Genomic DNA, 18,662 nt, shown 5'->3' with positions numbered 1-18,662 from the left:
CCCATGACCACAGTGTCATCCTGTTGCCCAAGTCAAACGTCTAAGCCAACCTATGCACAAAGCAAAAAAAATGTCATTACACAAGAGCCAGCTCATCAGCTGGTTCTTTAGCCTCCATCCAGGGCAAGAAGACAGCCAGGCACCAAGTCAACGTGCCCAAGAAGACCCAGAAACCAGTCAACTCTAAGTTCTGTGAACAATGCAGAGAATGACCACACTAGTAGCACAACAAGCCTGTTGTCTCCCACCTTCCCCTCAAAACAAACCCCCACAGTGTCTAAAATTATCTGGGAGGAAAGAGGCAAAGGACTGTCAAAAGAAACAGACGGGAGCTGACGTCGTAGAGTCAAAGACTTCCCTTAGCTGTTGCTTAAAGTTAGAAACGATCGCTTGAATAAGGATCTGCCCACAAGCTCTAAAAATATTTATTTCAACCTCAGCCTCTCAGTAGAGATTCCACCTAGTACAGGCTATACCTTCAGTCTTTCAAGTTTACTTAAGATTTGAGGAAACTTTGCTAGGCTTTGGGCCAAATTTGGCAACTGTCCCATCAACATGGTGGTCTGGACTTTGTGTATTTCAGGCTGGCAGCCAGGGCAGGCAAGACTGGCTGCCTCTGCCAATCCTGGCTGATGCCCAGGCCCATGCACAGAATTAGCACCAGATACTTATCCCTTCCCTCAGCTCCATTGTAATCTTGTGTATTTTACTGGATATATTTGGACCTGTTATTCTGAGAAGGGGCCAATAGAATTCACCTATGGTCTGCCAAGAAGGTCCAGAATGCAACAAAGGTTAAGAACTTCTATCAAAGACTATGGCAAAGACCCCAGTCTGCCCCAACCATGAATGTGATTGGCCACGCCATGGATTTCCGTGAAAGTCATTTGGGGTAGATGAATAAGAGACCTACAATCAAATTTCAATTCTAGAGAGCCAAGTGTTTCTAGGTTGATCTCGCATCCGTTCACATCATTCTCATCCTGAGTTTTCAGCTGATTGGGTCGAAGCAAAGAGATATCCGCTGTTCAAACACTGCCATTTTATATAGAGGTTTGGCTGAACCGGGCACCTTCCAACTTACTTTATCCATTCTGTCCTGCTCGACACCAAATTTTCCTCCATAGCCATGGGATGCTTTGGGTCCTGTCTCCAGCTCTTTCTCCTTAAGGGTCTGATGTTCTTGAAAAACGTTCTCTCTTAGCTTGTGTATGCTGAAATAAAAGCGTGGAAAAATCACATACCTCTGGAACAGAGCAAAGCTTTTCTCCCATTTCTCCCTTCCCCCTAGACAAGGGATGCAGTCTACCCTCTTAATCTCCTATAAACTATTAAACTATTAAAGATTGCACCTATCTCAGGCATGCCAAAGGTCCAATGACACTTTCCTCTTGTAGAGAAAATGAGATCATGGAGAGAAAAATGCCTGGAGCCAAAAGGCGACACCTCTATCCCATTCTAGGGGACAAAAGATTTCTCCATTTGTTCTCACGTCTGACTCTGGGTTATAGCAGTGCACTTGCAGGCTTGTGACTAAGGGGAAGAGAGAAGAATGAGGAAGTCTATGGAACCAATTGGCCATGGTCCAGCAACCCTGTGGATTCCCATCATTCACAGAAAATCCACGTCATAAACCAGACTGCGTGGAATATGCTAGAGCCAGGAAGCACTCAGACAGTGGGTACACGCTTTGACTGAACTAACCAATCCAATTCAATCAACATTTATTAAAAGTGTCTACTGTGTGCCAAGCACTGTGCTCATCCTCATTATGGGTTCAATCCCTGAAATGGAAGTGGAAAAGGAAAATCATTTTTTTTCAAGTTTTCACAAATAAAAAATGATCTATTATAAACAAAACTTCTCTATTCCCCCAAGTCGGAAATCAAGTCAAGTTAAGAAGCACCTACTATGTGCCCAGCACTGTGCCAAGTGCTAGAAAAGCTCTCTTTCCCCTCATTTTTCCTGACACTCTGTGGGTAAACGAATGAAATGCTCGTTTTTAATTCATTCATTTATTCATTCCTGAAGTACTCTGTGTCTGTCTCTTGGTCCTGCTCACAATCCACCTTGGCTCACACTACTTTGTGTGAAAGCCACACCTGGAGAAGGCTGGGAGGGGGCCCAGTTGTCTTCATCTTTGCATCTCTAGCCCCCAGCAGAGTGATTTGCACCTAACGGGCTCTCCTTGAATACTGGCATAAATGAGTTATTTTTATTTGGCCAATGGGCCCATTTTCCCCATGTCCCTAGATGATTCTGCAGCAGTCCCTGGAAACTGCCTTCTAACTTTCCATCCTCAACAGGGTTTCTGAGGACTGGTAGCCAGCTGCCCGGAGGCTGCCCAGGGCTGAAAGGTGTGGCCCTAGACCCTGGGGGAAGAGCTCCCAGGACTCAGCCGGTGTGTACTTGCCCTGATGCCAGGCACTCTGGAAAGAGGGGGACAAGATACCTGGCCCAGCTCTCCTTGTGTCCCCACAGTAGGTACTTTGTGAATATTTCTTACTTGTTGCCATGATAGTCTAGTCCTAAGACTCTACAAGGTCCAGAAAAGAACTGTTCCTAGATGCCCCATCCTGTCCCCCAGCCCAAAATACCTAATGATGAGCTCTATCTAAGAAGCCCAAGACAGGGCAGGGACCCTGAAGGTTCTATCCTACAGACCTTCACTCTGCTAATTCTCTTTCCCACAGAGGGCAGGGGATCAGGAAAGGAAATACAACTAATCTGACCAAATGAGGAAATGGCCCAGGTCTACTGGAGAAGACCAAGCTGGTCCCTGTTGGAGTCCTAGGGTAGCCGGCCTTCAGTGCCAGCCAGCTCAGGAACTGAGAGGTTTCACAGCTGGTCCAGGGGGGTGGACTCAAGGGCAGGCTAGAGCTGGGGATCCAGGTGGGGAGGGCCCAGGAGGAGATGACCAACAGGTTTCTGAGATAAGCATCTTTGCCACCAGGAGGTCAACTCTGCCCCTAGCTCTTCCCCGGGAAAAACATCCACTTGATTATATAGGTGCGGGAATCAAGACATCCCTCTTTCCAGGAAGCTAAGAAGCCTTCCCAGAGGTCTCCTCCCTTTGGTAAGCTTCTCCCTATGAGGAAGTGCCAACACCCAGCCCTACTGCTGCAGCTCTGACTCTGTTGGACTCTCCTGACTCTGAGGTGTCCTTCCCCACCTTCCCTACCTTCCCCCCGGCCCCTTCTCCCAGGTCCCAGGGAGGTTATCTTGTCCATTAGGATGTAACCTCCTTGAGGGCAGGCAGAGCCAGTCTGCTCTGGGCTTTTATTTGTATTTCACCTCTTAGCAGAGTGCCAGGAACACAGTAGATATTTAATAAATGCTTTCTCTAATCTAGTATTTAATAGACGCTTTCTCTAATCTAATGTATTTAGTGACCTTGCTCTTGGAATCTGAGAATGTGGGCTTCAGATGTTTCATGGAAACAGGTCTGGAATTGAAATGTTCGGCTTTTCTGAAGGACCTGCTTTCTTCATTTCTCTGAAAACAAGTGGCCTCCACAGCTGAATGACAAACAGAGGCACATGTCAGTCTGTCTTCTGACCTGCAGAGTCCTGTCCAGGCACAGGGGACCAAGGCCTGGGCTCCACCCACTGAGGTGGGCTTGGCTGAGGAACTCAAAAGGGCAAAGTTCCACTGGGTCTCAGTGACAAAGCCATCTCTTAGGCATTTCCTTCCTCCTGGGGAAGGCCAGGCAAGCTCAGCAGGGTACAGAAATAGGGATTTGACAAGGAAACACCCTAGATCGACAGCCACACACCAGGGCTCCCCAGGGGTGGTTCTGTACTGAGCAGGTATCTGGGATGTAGTTTGTGCTGCACACAAGGGATTAATGATTAAGCCAGGCCACCGTACCACAAGCCTGAGAATGCTAGAGCCCTGCGTCCTCAGCATGGTCAGGACAGAAGCAGAGAGCCCTACGCCCCTTACTTGATGTGCTCCTGGTGCCCGGACCCCTGCACCGTCTTGGCACCCCATCTTTGCTCTTTCTCACTGACGTCATTCTGCAAAGAAACAAATAGGAGAAGGCTAAATCTCAGTAGCCTTTTCATAGAGACAGAGTGTATATATACAATATATATGTACATGTGTATATGTATGTATACATCTATACATAGATATCTATATATGTAATATAAATTTATATATTTTTTAAAAATTGGAGACTTGTAAATTTAAGGAAAAATAAGAAAATAAGAAAATGAACCAGCTGGAAAGTCCTACCACAAAATCCGGATCTGTTTCCCAGTCATCAGAGCCCTCATCCTCCTTGCTGACAGATATAGAATGTCCTGCTGAAGCTTTCCACATCTGAAAGATCACACAGCGGCTCATTAGAGCAATTGAGAAATGGACGGTCACAACCGAGGCAGAGCAGACTCTGGATGAAAACCATCCCCGCAGTCATAGAAAGGCTGAATTACATACAGCCGAGTCAATTCTACAAAATCCAGATCCCCTCCACACTTGGGTTACACGCCGGCAACTTCTCCAGCCAATGACGATGATTATAATGACGACAGCTGCCATGGAGGCGGTCCTTCTAGGGGCCCAAAGCTCTCACAACAACCCTGGGATGTAACTGCCACAACTACTGGCAGATGAGGAAACAGGCTGAAATGAAGTAGCTGGACCAGGGAGGGTCACCCAGCTGACACTAATTGGTCAGTGCCTCAGGGAGGATTCAAACTCAGATCCTCCTAACTATAAGCCCAGTGCTCTACCCATTACACTTCCTGGCCACCTCAAATTCAGGCTGCAGCTGAACACTGTTTTTTGTCTCCTGGATTTATATGAGTGCTAGGAGGAATTTCTGGCTCCATTTCAGTGGGGAATGCACAAGAGTGCACTTATTTCATCATTCGTTCACACCCTAAACTTCTTGGGGTAACCTAGGCCAGGATTCAGGTTAGCAGTGAAGAGGAGTCACTGCTTCTGACACCAAGCTCTCTCAGGGCAGTCAAGTGAGATCACACCCAGTCGGGATCCCCACTCCTGGAGCACTAGGAGGACTTCATGGCCTCCTTTCAACAGAGAATGATGGTAAGGTGTGGAGACTGGCCCATGGGTCACTGAGGCAGCAAATGCTGGGAGGGAGGACTCCAGCTGTCTTTTCAAGGCCGCACTGGCACTCTTGAAGTACAGGAAATGCTCCAGAAAGACTGATACACATTAGCCTTTTGGGGGAACATGTCCTAGATAAAACATTTAATTCACCTGTGATCAGACATTCCTGAGGCTTATACAACTAAAGGTTTTTATTTCATATTTATGAAAAAAAAATCTGATGCCAACAAAGTGATTTTGAAAGAATCTACAAAAGGCACAACCTCATCACGAAAAATCCTCCCCAAAAAACCACAATTTATGAGACAGAATACAAAAGGGACTTTAAAAAAAGAAATAAAAGAAAGGAACTTAACCTTTTTGCAAAACCACTGAAAAAAGATGACAAAGAATGGAAAGTGATTGACAATGTTTTATTGAAATTCACTCAAAGTTCCATTTGGGTGTCTGAGGCTGAGTCCTTTACCCTTGGCATGCTCTCTGGCATGCCAACAGAGTTCTCAGACCTGACACACAGTCAAAAAGGCCAGTGGACCTATTATGTGCTCTGCCTAGCCAGTCCGCTCCAACCATGGACAGGTCCAAGTCCAAGAGCAGAGCACCAAAGGGAAATCAAGTACCAGGTTTGCATACTGCAAGAACATCCTCTGAGGCCAGGCTGGTCAGGGGAGGCAATCAGGAATTTGCCCAAACCTGGTTCTTCTTAGGAAGAGGCACCAAGATTTTCAAGCACTCCCTCATGGCTTTCCAACAAGACTTAGAGCTGGGAGGTCCCCAGTCTTTGTATCACCATAGATTTTTCCTTTCCATTCCCAGCACAGAGTTTGGTGTGTACTCTAAGAGACTCAACTGGTTTTTAGATCAATGCAGACAGCCACCCATTCCTTCCTGCACTGTCAAAAGTTCACCCTTGGGCTCTGCCCAAGAGGCTCTCAGCCCTTCCCTACTCTCCTGACACTAAGTAAGTGCTTAATAAGTGTTTGTTGACTGGCCACAGAAATCACCTCACCCAAAAGCTCCAACCCAATCTGGAGCTAAAGGGAGCTGGGGGCGGTGGGGGGGGGGGGGGGGGAAGGGGGGAATACCGCCACTCAAAAACAAAACAAAACACCAAACAAGAAAGAGCTATATACAAGAATATAAAAACTAGCCATCATCTTAGAAGTGGGGAAAGCAAAGACAACCCAAAACACCATTAACGTTCTATCCTATTTCATTCAGTTAATACTTAGAGAGCCTACTACGTGCCATGCACTGTGCTAAGCCCAAATACAAAGACACAAACTAGTCGGTCGGGGCCTTCCAAGGCTTATATTCAAGGCGAACAAGACAAGATAAACTGATTTCAAGGGAAAGAGAGTCACAATAACTGGGAGAATTGGCGGAGGTGGCATCCCCTGCTGTGCTCTGAAGGAATCTGGGCAGGGAGGGAGAGGAAGGGGAGTGGCGGTGGCAGCATGGTGTAATGGAGACTTGGAGTCACAAAGACCTGGGATCAAATCCTGCTTCAGATTTTCTAACTAAGGGTTTAAGACCCTTAAGTTCTCTGAGCCTCAGTTTCCTCCTCTACAAAGCAAGGAGTTCGGATTCAATGACCTCAAAGGTCCCTTCCTACTCTAAAGCTATGATGCTACCAATTCTGGCCATGGGAGTGAGCAGGAGTGGAAAGTCTCATGTGGGGAGCTGGCAGCTGGCAAACTAATTTGGCTGGGCTGGAGAGGGTGTGAGGGGTCATAACATCCTGGCTCTGCCTCCTTCTACCTAAAGGACCATGGTCCATTACCTTCCCCTCGCTGGACTTCACCGGCCTTACTTCGAAGGTCCCTTCCAACTGATACAAAAATTGTTAAGGGAGCAGGGTGATGTGAGAGAGCTATGCTCAGTATTAATAGAAGTCTACCATGTTTTTGAAATCAAGTTACCAAAAAATACTGTGGAGCAACCGAGTCAGTAAAGATACCAGAAACTATAAATGAAAGAAGCAGGCACACAAGAGATTCCAAGGGATGTTCTTGTTTGAGTGAGGGAGGGCTGTGTAGGTCACCAACCTCACTTCTCCTCCAGAGCCATTTGAATCCAGTGACCAGATATTCATCAGGATGACTGGAGATGACCCAGGAAAGTCACTCACACAGCTAGTGAGTGTCAAGTGTCTGAGGTGAGATTTGAACTCAGGTCCTCCTAACTCCTGCACTGGTGCTGTATCCACTGCACCACCCAGCTGCTCCAACTGGAGAATGCCATTTCAAAATTTCAAAAAATTGATAGATGCCACAAACGGAAGACTTTCTACTGTAGAAAATGAAACTGCCCCAAATGCAAAGCAGCCGAAAATGTCGTTTCCAAAAAGAGTCACTGAATTATCTATTGGAAAACTCAGACCCAAACAATCAAGTGAGGAGAGGTCATAAAGCCATGGCTGTGCATTCATGTTTACTGACATCTCAGGGAACTCAAAAAATCCAAATGGAGACACCCCGTTCAGAAGATCGTTTAAAAACAACCCCACTCACATCTCCAGCAAAAGCAACCCTCAAGATAACAGCTAGAAGCCACTGAGTCTCATTTTTCCCAAACTGGGTGAGCTCAGGGAACCATGGGGCTTCCAAGGAAGGACTGACCCACTCCATGCTGGCCTCGAGGGACCTGGAATAACTCAAAGCATCCAACTAGTCAGAGAAATCAAGGCCCAAAATGAAGCAATACAAAGTACTCCTCATGCTGAAAAGCTGTGAGACTGTGCGGCAACTGTCTTTTCAAGGGATGATACTGTCAGGGCTTGGTTAGTGATCAGAGGGAAGAAACTGGAAGCAAGAAGACCTGGGTTCATATCCTGACACTCACTGGTCATGAGAACCATAGTCAAAACCATAGACTCACTTCCCTGGGCCTCAGTTTCCTCGTAAAGTTTGAGGTTAAAGTGGGTGAATGCCAGGGGTAGCCCATCATTTCAAGAGGCCAGCCAGGCCATCCATGCTCACCTCCCTCCCCTCTCTAGGGGCTTCTCCACCCCCTTTTAAGTTCTCATCCCTCCTGCCCTCTTCCAGCTCTCCTACTAGAATAGAATGCCAGCTTTCTGAATGTAGGAAAACTCTTTTTTACTCATCTCTGTGTCCCCAAAGCTATGCATCTCTTTGGTGCAGTAGATAGTGCTGGACTTGGAGTCAGGAAGACCTGAGTTCAAATCCCACCTCAAACGCTTCCCAATTGTATGACCTCAGGCAAGGCTCCACGTGAGCCTCAATTTCCCTATCTGTAAAATGGGGTAACAACAGCATTGACCTCCCAGGATTGCTGTGGAGACCAAAAAAGAGAATGCATGTCAAGTATTCTGCAAACCTCAGTGTTGTATAAATTCGAAAAAGGGAAAGTGGAGGGAGAGCCAAACACTCATGTGACCGACAAACCTTTGTTCCTAGCTGAGGACGAAGGACTCCAAACACTTATGTAACCCACCAGGAAATGTGCAGAAATCTGGAAATGAAACCATCTGCAAAAAAGCCAATAGGGAGAGCTCAGGGAGGCCACAGCCCTCCCCAGACACTCTGGAAGGGCTCCTTTGTAAGCTATCACTGACTGATCCTGGCGAGCTGGCATCCTCCAATCTTATTAATCAGGTCACTAAGTCCAAAAAGAGACCTGCAAGGTTTACCATTGGGCAGAACCACAGAAACTCACCTGGAGCTCAGAGCCCAGGTAAAAGGAAAGAGAATATTGAGCTGCAGCCTAGGAATGCCCTCCCCTCCTCCTGCCCTCCCTGCCCACCCCAACCCCCATCACACACACACACACACACACACACACACACACACACGAACAGGAAATGCCTGGTCACTGGCTCAGCTGTCAGAATAAGCCTCTGGGGGACTGCTCCAAGTTGGAGAAAACAGAGTTCCATTTTTCTGTTCATTATGTTAATATTACTATAATATGAGTCTCCTCCTGAGGATTTAAAGCAAAGAGGGCTAGCTGAAAAGCAGGCGAGAAGCAAGGGATCAAATGATCGTGCTCTGGTTTGAGGGGGAAAAGAACCTCTACTCCTGACAAATAACTAGTTGTTGTGCCCAGGCTGCAGCCTTGGAAGACAAGAAGCTGAATAGATAATGACAAGGGTAAAGTTACTGGACTGAGAAGCCAAGAAACCAAGAAGCTGGGAAACTGAGGAACCAAGAAACAGAAACCGGTCTGGAGGCCCTGGCCACAAACCACAAGCGGTTCCCTTCTCTCCCTCTACGTGACCTCACCGGATGAGCTCATCAGCTCCCCTGGATTTAATGACCATCTCCAGGCTGATGACTCTCAGGGCTCCCAATCCTGCCCCAGCCTCTCTGCTGACCTCTAACCTCACCCACCACCTGCCTGTCAGACATCTCGTCTGGCATGTCCAGCAGACACCTTCAACTCAACGTGTTCCAAACAAAACTTGTGATCTTTTCTTCCCAACCTTTCCTCCTCCTATCTTCCCTATTACAATCGAGGGCAATCCCCTCCCCGTAGCCCCTTAGGCTCCCGACCTAGCCCATATCCAAGCTGTTGCCAAAGCCCACTGATGTCCTCTCTGCCCCATCTCTTAAATTTGCCCCCTTCTCTTCAGACATCCGCAACATTATGGTCCAGGCTTTATTACCTCCTGTCTATTGCAATAGCCTGGGGGTGATTCTGCCTACCTCAAGTCTGTCTTCTCTCCTCCATTCAGTCTTCAAAGGGAAGGTTCAATCATCTCTCTCTCTCTCTCTCTCTCTCTCTCTCTCTCTCTCTCTCTCTCTCTCTCTCTCTCTATCTCTGTCTCTGTCTCCATCTCCATCTCCATCTCTGTCTCTCTCTCTCTCTCTCCCCAACTCAGTAAATTCCATGGCTCCCTAGTGCCTTCAGGATCAAATACAAAATGCCATTTGATGATTAAAGCTCTTCATCACCTGCCCCTCCAACCTTTCCAGTCTTCTTACATGTTCCTCCCCACCAGCTAGTTTTTGATCCAGTGACCCCAGCCTCCTGCCTGTTGTGTGAACAAGACTTTTCATCTCCCAACTCCACACATTTTCTCTGGCTGTGCCTCATGCCCAGAATGCCCTCCCTCCTCAACCTCACCTACTGGCTTCCTTCAAGTTTTAACTAAAATCCCATCTTTGATAAGAAACCTTTCTGAAGTTCTCTTAACTCTAGCACCTTTCCTCTGTCCATTATTTCCTATTTGTTCTACGTGTAGGTTACTTTGTGTGTCTGTCTGCATCTTGTCTCATCCATTTAATTGTGAGCTCCTGGAGGGCAGGGATGGCCTTTTGTCACCAGCTGTATCCCCAGTGCTCAGCACATGGCCTGGCCCATAGTAGGTGCTTGATAAATATTTAAAGGCTGCTTGGTTTAGATGCTACAACAGCCTCCACCAGATGCCCCCCAAGAGAGAGAACAGAGATTAAAGATGACTGGAGAAAGTGATGGCAAAGTCCCTGTGGGGACCACCCGGCTTTGTTGGCGCCTCAGTTCTACTGGGCCATGAGCAGTTTCCTCAAAAAAGCTATGCCTGACGCTCCCCCTGGAGGGGTGAGATAAAAGGTGGGCAGCTGACTGCTTCCAGTAGACTGGAAGCTCCCATAGTGCTGCCCTGCATGGCTCGGGAAGGGCTCTGCTTACTTGGGAGGTCCAGCCCGTCTCTTGGGTATGTGCAACCTCACTATCCTAGGTTAGACTGGACAGAGTTAGAGTTAGACTCTAATGTGTGGTGAATTTACAGGCTCACTGAGGAGGCCCAGCTGAACACAGCTGACACTGATGAAACACAAAGAGGGAGCACAGAGAGAGACTTGGGAAGATAAGGGAAGCAGCTAAGGGGTGCCACGGTGCCTGGAGTAGGGAGACCCGAGTTCAGTTCCAGCCTCAGACACTAACTGTGTGACCCTGGACAAGTCACTCAACCAATGCCTGACTCGGTTTCCCCAACTGTAAAATGGGCATAATAATAGCACCTACCCACCAGGGTGAGCTTAAATACTTTGGCAGCATCATGAGAAAACAGGATTCACTGGAAAAGACCCTGATATTGGGTGAGAGTGAAGACAAAAGGAAATGGGGATGGCAAAGTATGAGATTGTGTCATGGAAGCAAGGTTGGAAAGACTTGGGGAGACGGTGGAGGAGAAAAGGGCCTGGGGTGTGACAGTCAACAGAGTCACCCAGAGTCCGACACAACTGAACAAAAGAGACAACCTCCCAGGGTTTCTGGGAAGATCAAATGAGATAATGTAAAGCCCCTCTATGGTGTGCAGCACTATGCTAGGCACACAGTAAATGCTGAATAACTGTCAGTTATTATTCTTATTCAGCAGTCCCCACCTCCAGGGAGCTCTGGTTCTAGGCCAAGTTACCTTCCAATTAGTGGGCTAGTGTTTATCTGTATCCCTGGCAGGGACTGTGAATTAGTGTGGAATAGTGTGACTTTATACATACCCCAGGGAGAATGGAATGCTGGGCAGACAAGGGGTCACTCAGCCTCTGCTTGGGGGCCTCCTAGGACAGGGAAGCATGAGCAACAGAGGTGAGACATGGTCTAAGGAGAATCTGGGTGTCCTCCAACCTCAACCAGCTTCTGTCGTCCCGTATCTCCCTCCCCCCACTGCCCAGCGCTCTAGGTCCTGCCCTGAGAACAGAGAACAAATCTGCTACTGCCTCCACATGACGGACAGCCCCTCGGATCCTTTTGGAAGCACCCTTCCTCTTCTCCTCCTCCTGAAATATAAACGCAATGCTCTCCGCTATCCTGGCCGCCCTCCTCTGGACAATCTCCAGCACATCCCAGAGCCCAACCAAACAGAGCAGCCCAGACGAGGTCTGGAGGGGCGGAGGGCAAGGAGGCTGTCCCCTCCCTGTTCCTGTAACCTATATCTGATTAAAGCTGCCTGAGACAGCCAGAGTCCACTGCTTCCTGAGTCTTCAGTCCACTCCAGCCTCCCAACTGCCAGTCTATTCAAGTGTTGCCCATGGCATGCCTGGCAAGTTGGGCTTTTTGTAGAGAATGTAAGACTTTATTCACATTTTTCAAGCGAGATAATATCTGTGCAGCACTTACACAGAGCCTGGCACTGGCCCCGTGTCCCTAGAACCAAAGATCTGTCCTGTCAGATTCAGCACAATGATCCGACCTGTCAGAATACATCAAATGTCAGCTTCTAAAGAAACAGCCATTGGGCTTCTCCTGTGTCCCAGTACTTAGCAGTGTTTGGCCTGAAATTCACGTCTAGTGACTGCCCCTCACCCACTATGCCAGCTCTCCCTCCCAGCTCGGTGCCTCCTGCAAATTCGATGTTTGGGTCAGCTATGGCTTTATCCAAGTCATTGATAAACATGTGACAGAGGCCACAGCCGAGCATGGGCCCGGGGGGTGGGGGGGAGGGGCTCTTCACTGATGACACAGAAGAATTAATAATTCCTCTTTGGGGCCAACCAGCCAACCACTTCTGGCTTCCTCGGGAGGCACTGTCACCTACTTCAGATCTCTCTTCCACAAGAAGAGATGATACTTCACCAAAAGTTCGGCTCAGGTTTGGGTAAATGGCGTTCCCAACATCCAGGAGACGCCCCCAGTGGCTGCCTCGCTACACCCGGGCCCAGGCTCGAGCCACTACTCAATCTCCAGACGGGACACTCCGGGAGGAACCCCCATGGCACAAGGCCAGGGGACAAAACCCAAAGTTCCCACTCCAGCACTTAGCTAGAGACACTGAGGGAGCACATTTAACCTAATGAGGATGAGCTCAAAGCACCTCGCTCCATAGTTACAGTGAGGAAAAATGAGATGTCTGTGAAGTACTATAGCAATGCCAGTTATTACTGCTACCAATTACAATCACATCTGCGAAACAACATGCCAACATACAAGCAGGCAGAGAAGAAATTTAAAATAAGTACAAGGTAGTTAAAGAGAAGAGCCCCAGCGGTGAGGGAGAAGAGAATTTACATGGGAGGTGATGTTGGAGCTGAACTCTGAGAGAGGTGAGGGTGTGCCTTCCAGGAATGGCACTGCCGTTACAAAGATATGAAGGTAGGAGATTGGATATCTCACGTAAGGTGCAGAGAAAAAGCCAGTTTAACTGGACAGTGCATACGTGTATGGACAAAATAAGGTAGAATCTGCCAGTGAAGGGAAGCCAGGTCAAACGTAAAATCTAAAGGAAACTGGGAGCCACAGAATGTTTTTGAGTGAGAAGTAACATGGCACGGTGGATAGAGCACCAAGACTCATCTTCCTGAGTTCAAATCCAGTTTCAGACACTTACTAGGTGTATGATCCTGAACAAGTCACCTAACCCTGTTTGCCTCAGTTTCCCTGGAGAAGGAAATGGCAAACCAAACCCCAAATGGAGGCATGAAAAAATCTCAACTAAGAAACAAAGTAACCTGGTCAGACTTGAGGAAAATGTCTTGGCTGGGCATGGCTGTACATGCTGCTCCTTGAAAAGACTAAGGCATGGAAGTTCTGGGCTACAGAGAAGTTGCACTAATTTGAGTACCAACATGGTGAGCCCCTAGGAAGGTGAGAGGAGACACCAGCTGCCTAAGGAGGGCAGAAGTGGTCCAATTTGGAAACAGAGCAGGGCTGGGGGGTGGATAGAGAGACTTTACTCAAAAACCAAGAGCAAACTAAAAGTCACTTGGGCAGCTGTGAGGGTGGATTGAGTGGGGAGAGAGGGCCTGACCTAGGATGGAAACTGAATGAACCCCCAACTGAGCAGGCACTGAGCCATCCTTACAGGCCTAGCCTGCCATCCTCGCACATTTGTGTCATATAATTGACTAGTTAAAAACTCATCCCCTTCCTAGGGTTCATAGGAACCCTCCAGGTTCATTCATGGGATGATGGGCTCAGGGCTCTCTGGATCTCTCAGGCCGATGATGCTCCCCGGTTTATTTGGGCCTTTCCCTCTCTCCTGGCATCATTTAAAAAGTTCTTCATTTGCTCCTCACAACAGTCAGGGAGGTAAGAGCTATTATTCTCCTCATTTTACAGATAAGAAAACTGAGGCAAACAGAAATCAAGTGACTTTCCTGGAGTCACACAGCTAGTATCTGAGGCAGGACTTGAACTCGGGTCTCCAATATGCCACCTAGCCAGCCTGACTCTGGACATTGTTATATGTGACCCAGCCCTCTTCCTGTACTCTACATCGATGATGGTCAGAATCCCCTCATCCTTTCGGGCTCAAGGCCTCACTCTTCCTGGGCCCCCAGTGCATCTCCCACCAAAGCACTCTCACCACAAAAAGTGGTCCAGCTGCCTCAGGCTGCGTGGCCCTGGGAAGGGAGGGGCTTTTCTGGCACCTATCTTTGTATCATAGCCTCAGCATTAAGCACCATGCTATGCATACAGCAGGCATTTAATTTTTGTTGAGTCTGTCCACAATTATCTACAAAGTGCTTACTCCATCCTAGGTACTGTGGTAGGTACTAGGTACACAAAGGCAAAGGTCAATCAAGGAGCTTACGTATATGGCTCAGTATACACAGATTATATAACAAATGGATACAGAGTAGGTTGGGGAGGGAGGCTGCGAGGTGGGGGCTGGGCAGGGAGGCAAGGCCTCATATAGAGGGGAAAGCCTGAGTGGAATCTGAGGGGGCAGGGAGAAGAGACAGCAGGGTATGGCAGGAAAGGCAGCAGAAAACCTAGGTCGGGTGGCCCAGAGTCAGGCTTCCTATGCGCCGGGCACTGTAAGAGTGCCCTGCCTCTGCCCTCAAGAAGTCCACATACTAACAGGAGAGAAGATCTGCCAAGATTAGGTACATCACAGCAGACTGGGGGTAATGCTGAGGGAAAGGCAGGACTTGAGCTGAGTCTTAAAGGCAGGACATGCCAGGCATGGGGAACAGCCATGGAAAAGCATGGAGATTGGAAATAGATGGCATGTGTGAGGAAAGGCCAAAAGGTCAGTGGATCTAGACTGCAGAACACAGAGAGAGGAGTAGAATAGAAAAAGAAAAAAGGCAGGAAGGGAGCAGGCTGCCAAGGGCTTTAAATGCCAACTAGCTGAGTGAATATTAGTCTAGAACAGGGGTGGGGAACCTGATGCCTCGAGACCTTCTAGGTCCTCGGGTACAGTCCTTTGACTGAGTCCAGGTTTTACAGAACAAATCCTTTTATGAAGGGGATTTGTTCTGTGAAGTTTATATTCAGTCAAAGGGCCGCACTTGAGGCCCTAGAGGGTCACATTTGGCCTCAAGACTGCAGGTTCCCCACCCCTGGACTCTAGAGACAAGCAAACCCTGGAGTTCATTGTAATGACAAGGGACTGGTTTTGACTTTTTTTTATCCCCACTGGCAGTCATTGGTTTGACTTGATTGAACAGGAGTGTGTGACAAGATCAGAGGAAGTTCCTGAGGGGGAAGAACTGAGGGGAGGAGAGGAGGCAGGGAGACTAGGGAGGAGGCTGCTGTAATAATCCAGGTGAAAGGCCGGGTGGTGGCTGGGGAGGGAAGAGAACACATCAAATGTTCTGCTGTAAAGAGCTTAGGGATGAATGGGGACGAGGAGCCTGCAAAAGCCACTTGGAGCCAAGGCTCCACAGACCGAAAATGACAAACTGGGAGCCTATGGCAATGGAGAAGGGGACTGAAATGGTCAGACCTGAAGTGGAGGAAAAGCACTTTGTTGAGCTGAATCAAATAGATCAGCCTTCCTGCATCTGGCTCAGCCCCCCAAACATCTCCCACAAGCAAACAGGCTCTGCCCAGCTCCTCCAGAGAGGGAGAGTCTCCTCCTTCCTAAAGGAACTTGTCCAGGCAGTAGGCATTTTCTAAGTGCTTACCGTGTGCCAAACTGGGCTAAACTAGAAATACAGACGGGCAAAACCAGTGCCAGTCTTAGCCCATCCTAACGTTCCAGGAGTGAAGAGGAGACATACAGAATGTGTCTACATGTCTACCTATATCTATATAGGTATCCTTCCATCCATCCACCCATCCATCCATCCATCCATCCATCCATCCATCCATCCATCCATCCATCTACCTACCTACCTACTACCTATCTGCATTTACCTCCCTATATCTGGGATAATTTCAGAGGATAAGCACTAGCTTTAAGGCAGAGAGAGAAAAGCACACTGGATAGTTCTCTGATATCTACATTTACCTCTTAGCAATTCCAAACTAACTTAAAGAAAAAAAGTCTTAATCCCTTCCTTCCTTCCTTCCTGATACTTGCAGACAAACATCCAGTCCCCAAGAATCTGCTTTTTTCCCTTCAATCAGTTCTCAGACAACAGGAATTCCAAGACCCATTATCATTCTCCCAGCTATCAAAACCAGTCCAGCATGTGCAAAAAGGGTGGAAATTCCTTTATTTGGAAAATCTTTTAAATCAATGGTTTGGTAAAAATTGACATATCACAACCTTCCCCTCCCCCCATCCAAGTCCAGGCCAAGAGAGCCTACCCTGCCCTCCCAATCGCACATAGAGCAGGGATCGTCTCCCCAGCTTCTGCTGGGATACAAGTAGCTCCTCCTAGAAATACTTGGATTCTCCAGCAAACATCTAACCAGCTTGGAGAGAAATGTGATGTGCTCGATGGCAGTACACGAGGCACTGACTCATGGAGACTGGGAGGGAGTGAAAAGGCAGAAACTCCAAACCCAAATGCCTGGGTTGGATCTGACGTACTATTCACAGAGGGTTCGCTCTTTGCCAGGTCCCGGAAGAGTGGGCTGATCACCCAAGTGTTCTGGCTCTGCCCCAGCTGACCTGGGCGGTGGGTTCGGTCAGGTAGGAGATAGTAGTAGTCCTAGGCAGACCCTCCCCCCTTCCGCTAAAAAGCCATTTTCTTGGGTGCCAAGAATCCTTTGGCCCTGGTCCTAGGAGCTCCCAATCCAACCAGACGATAAAATCCCACAGGTCCAAGCCCACCTACCTTCACGGAGGAACTTTTCCCTAGAGAATTCTAAGCTCGTGGTGCACGGACGCGGGCCACAAAGCCTCCGCTGCCCAACCTACCCATCCACCCCTCCCCCAGAAAGGGGAATCCCGCAGACAGAAGCCCTCGGGCTGGAGGGGGAGGGGTCGCTGCATTTTCCAGTGACCAGACTGCCGGACATACCACAAGAGACTGGGAGGCAGCGGCCCGAGGGTTAGGGAAGGCGCCACACCCATTTATCTACACCGCCCGAGTAGGAGCGGTCCGGCCCGGCCCGCAACCGAGGCCTGAGTCCCACGGACAAGGACTCGCACACACATTCATCAAACCCAGTTCCTACCTGGCCCTCCCTGCTCTCGTCCCCTACTGTACCCCGTGTGTGGGTGGGGGAGCAGGAGGGCAGCCCCCTTCCCTGACCACAACCCCTACCTACACCCCAGATCGCGGTGGGGGCTCAGTTCGAACCCGACCACATCCACATTCACGCTCAGCAGCGTCCCCTCCCCCCTCTACCTCGGCCAAAAAGCCGCAGACGACAAACCGCAGCAGCCCAGACGCTGCCACTTCTTAGCGAAACCGCAGCCGGGTCGGCCTCCCCGGCAGCCCCTTGCCCCGTGTGGCGCCGCGCCCGGTCCGTGGAGAATCTCCCGCCTCCGCGCGCTCACCTCGGTCTGTGCGTCCGCGCTCGCCAGCGACCACCGATGCCCTGCCCTCCTCTTCCCTCCCCGCCGCTCCGGTCCGGCCGCGGTTTCCGCTCGCGACACTTCCTGTGTCGTCAGCACCGGGATGGGCCCGGGATGCGGAGCCCGCAGGAGCCACCTGAGGAACGGAGCCAGTCCTCCCAGCCCGGCCCGGCCTGCACCCTGCGCCCCGCGTCTCCCTCGGGTCTGCTCTTTCTTTCTGCTCATCACCCCCCAGCTTGGAGCCTAGGGGACTGCCCAGCGTTCCTATCCATTCATTCATCCTTCCCTTCTCCCTTTTCTTCCCTTCTTCCTTTCTTTCATTTCTCATCCCACCCCACGCCTGGACCCTCGGGCTCCCAGGGCATTCTGGAATTCACATTCGGGCTTCCTTCGGAAGCCGGGACCTCTCCCAGCAGATACTTTGTATCCCTTCGGGACTAGCTTGTTTCGAGGGTCGGAAGCCCGGCCCTCTCCCAGCAGATACTTTGTATTCCTTAAAGTTGGCGCCGCCTCTGACTCACCTTGGGCCATTTCCTTCCCCTCTCTGGGTCCAGGAGCCAGAGCTGGGAGGACACCCAAATCTGGTTCCACCTGTCTCCTGAATAGTTCAAGAGAGAAAATGAAAAGCTGAAAAGGACCTCATCAGTCAGCCACTCCCCCAATATCACAGAGGAAGAAACTGAGGGCCAGAGAAGCTAAATGATCCATCCAAGGCCACAAAGGACTTTGTGGAATCCCCAGTGCACTCAGATGTCCTCGAAGTGGATGTGATGAGGTTCAGGGGTGATCGGGAACCCCAAAATACCCGACGGTCCGGGTCGTGCTCGAATGAATTCGACTCAAGCCTTCTTAAAGCCAAAGAAAACAGTTTATTAAGGATTCGCCTAATTGGGTTGCCTCTTAAGGAGCCTAAGCTTTTGTAACGCTTGTATTCACAAGCGGGCCAGACACAATCCCAGCTAGACAGAGTCTGAGCTGGATTGCATCTGAGCGCCTT

The 18,662-nt window shown here is 49.3% G+C and overlaps 1 protein-coding gene across 5 annotated transcripts in view; it reads right to left on the bottom strand.

Annotated features, from left to right (window-relative positions):
• CTTN (cortactin) overlaps nt 1–17,748 on the bottom strand; it is a 44,592-nt gene extending 26,844 nt beyond the window's left edge. For 3 of the 5 annotated variants that reach the window (XM_072639417.1, XM_072639418.1, XM_072639420.1), the window contains exons 1-4: nt 17,648–17,745; nt 4,240–4,326; nt 3,946–4,019; nt 1,085–1,214 (exon numbers count right to left, since the gene is read on the bottom strand). In XM_072639417.1, coding sequence (XP_072495518.1) covers nt 1,085–1,214; nt 3,946–4,019; nt 4,240–4,326 — 291 coding nt within the window. In that variant the 5' untranslated portion in view covers nt 17,648–17,745. Of the gene's footprint in view, nt 1–1,084; nt 1,215–3,945; nt 4,020–4,239; nt 4,327–17,495; nt 17,585–17,647 lie in introns of those variants that run through there. The other 2 variants (XM_072639419.1, XM_072639421.1) reach the window with 2 other exon arrangements.
• Nucleotides 17,749–18,662: the final 914 nt, after the last annotated feature.

This window comes from Notamacropus eugenii, chromosome 2, assembly GCF_028372415.1.
Source record: "Notamacropus eugenii isolate mMacEug1 chromosome 2, mMacEug1.pri_v2, whole genome shotgun sequence".
Classification (NCBI taxonomy): Eukaryota; Metazoa; Chordata; class Mammalia; order Diprotodontia; family Macropodidae; genus Notamacropus; species Notamacropus eugenii.
The sequence above is the reverse complement of the archived record's forward strand: the minus strand, read 5'-3'. Positions and strand labels throughout refer to the sequence as shown.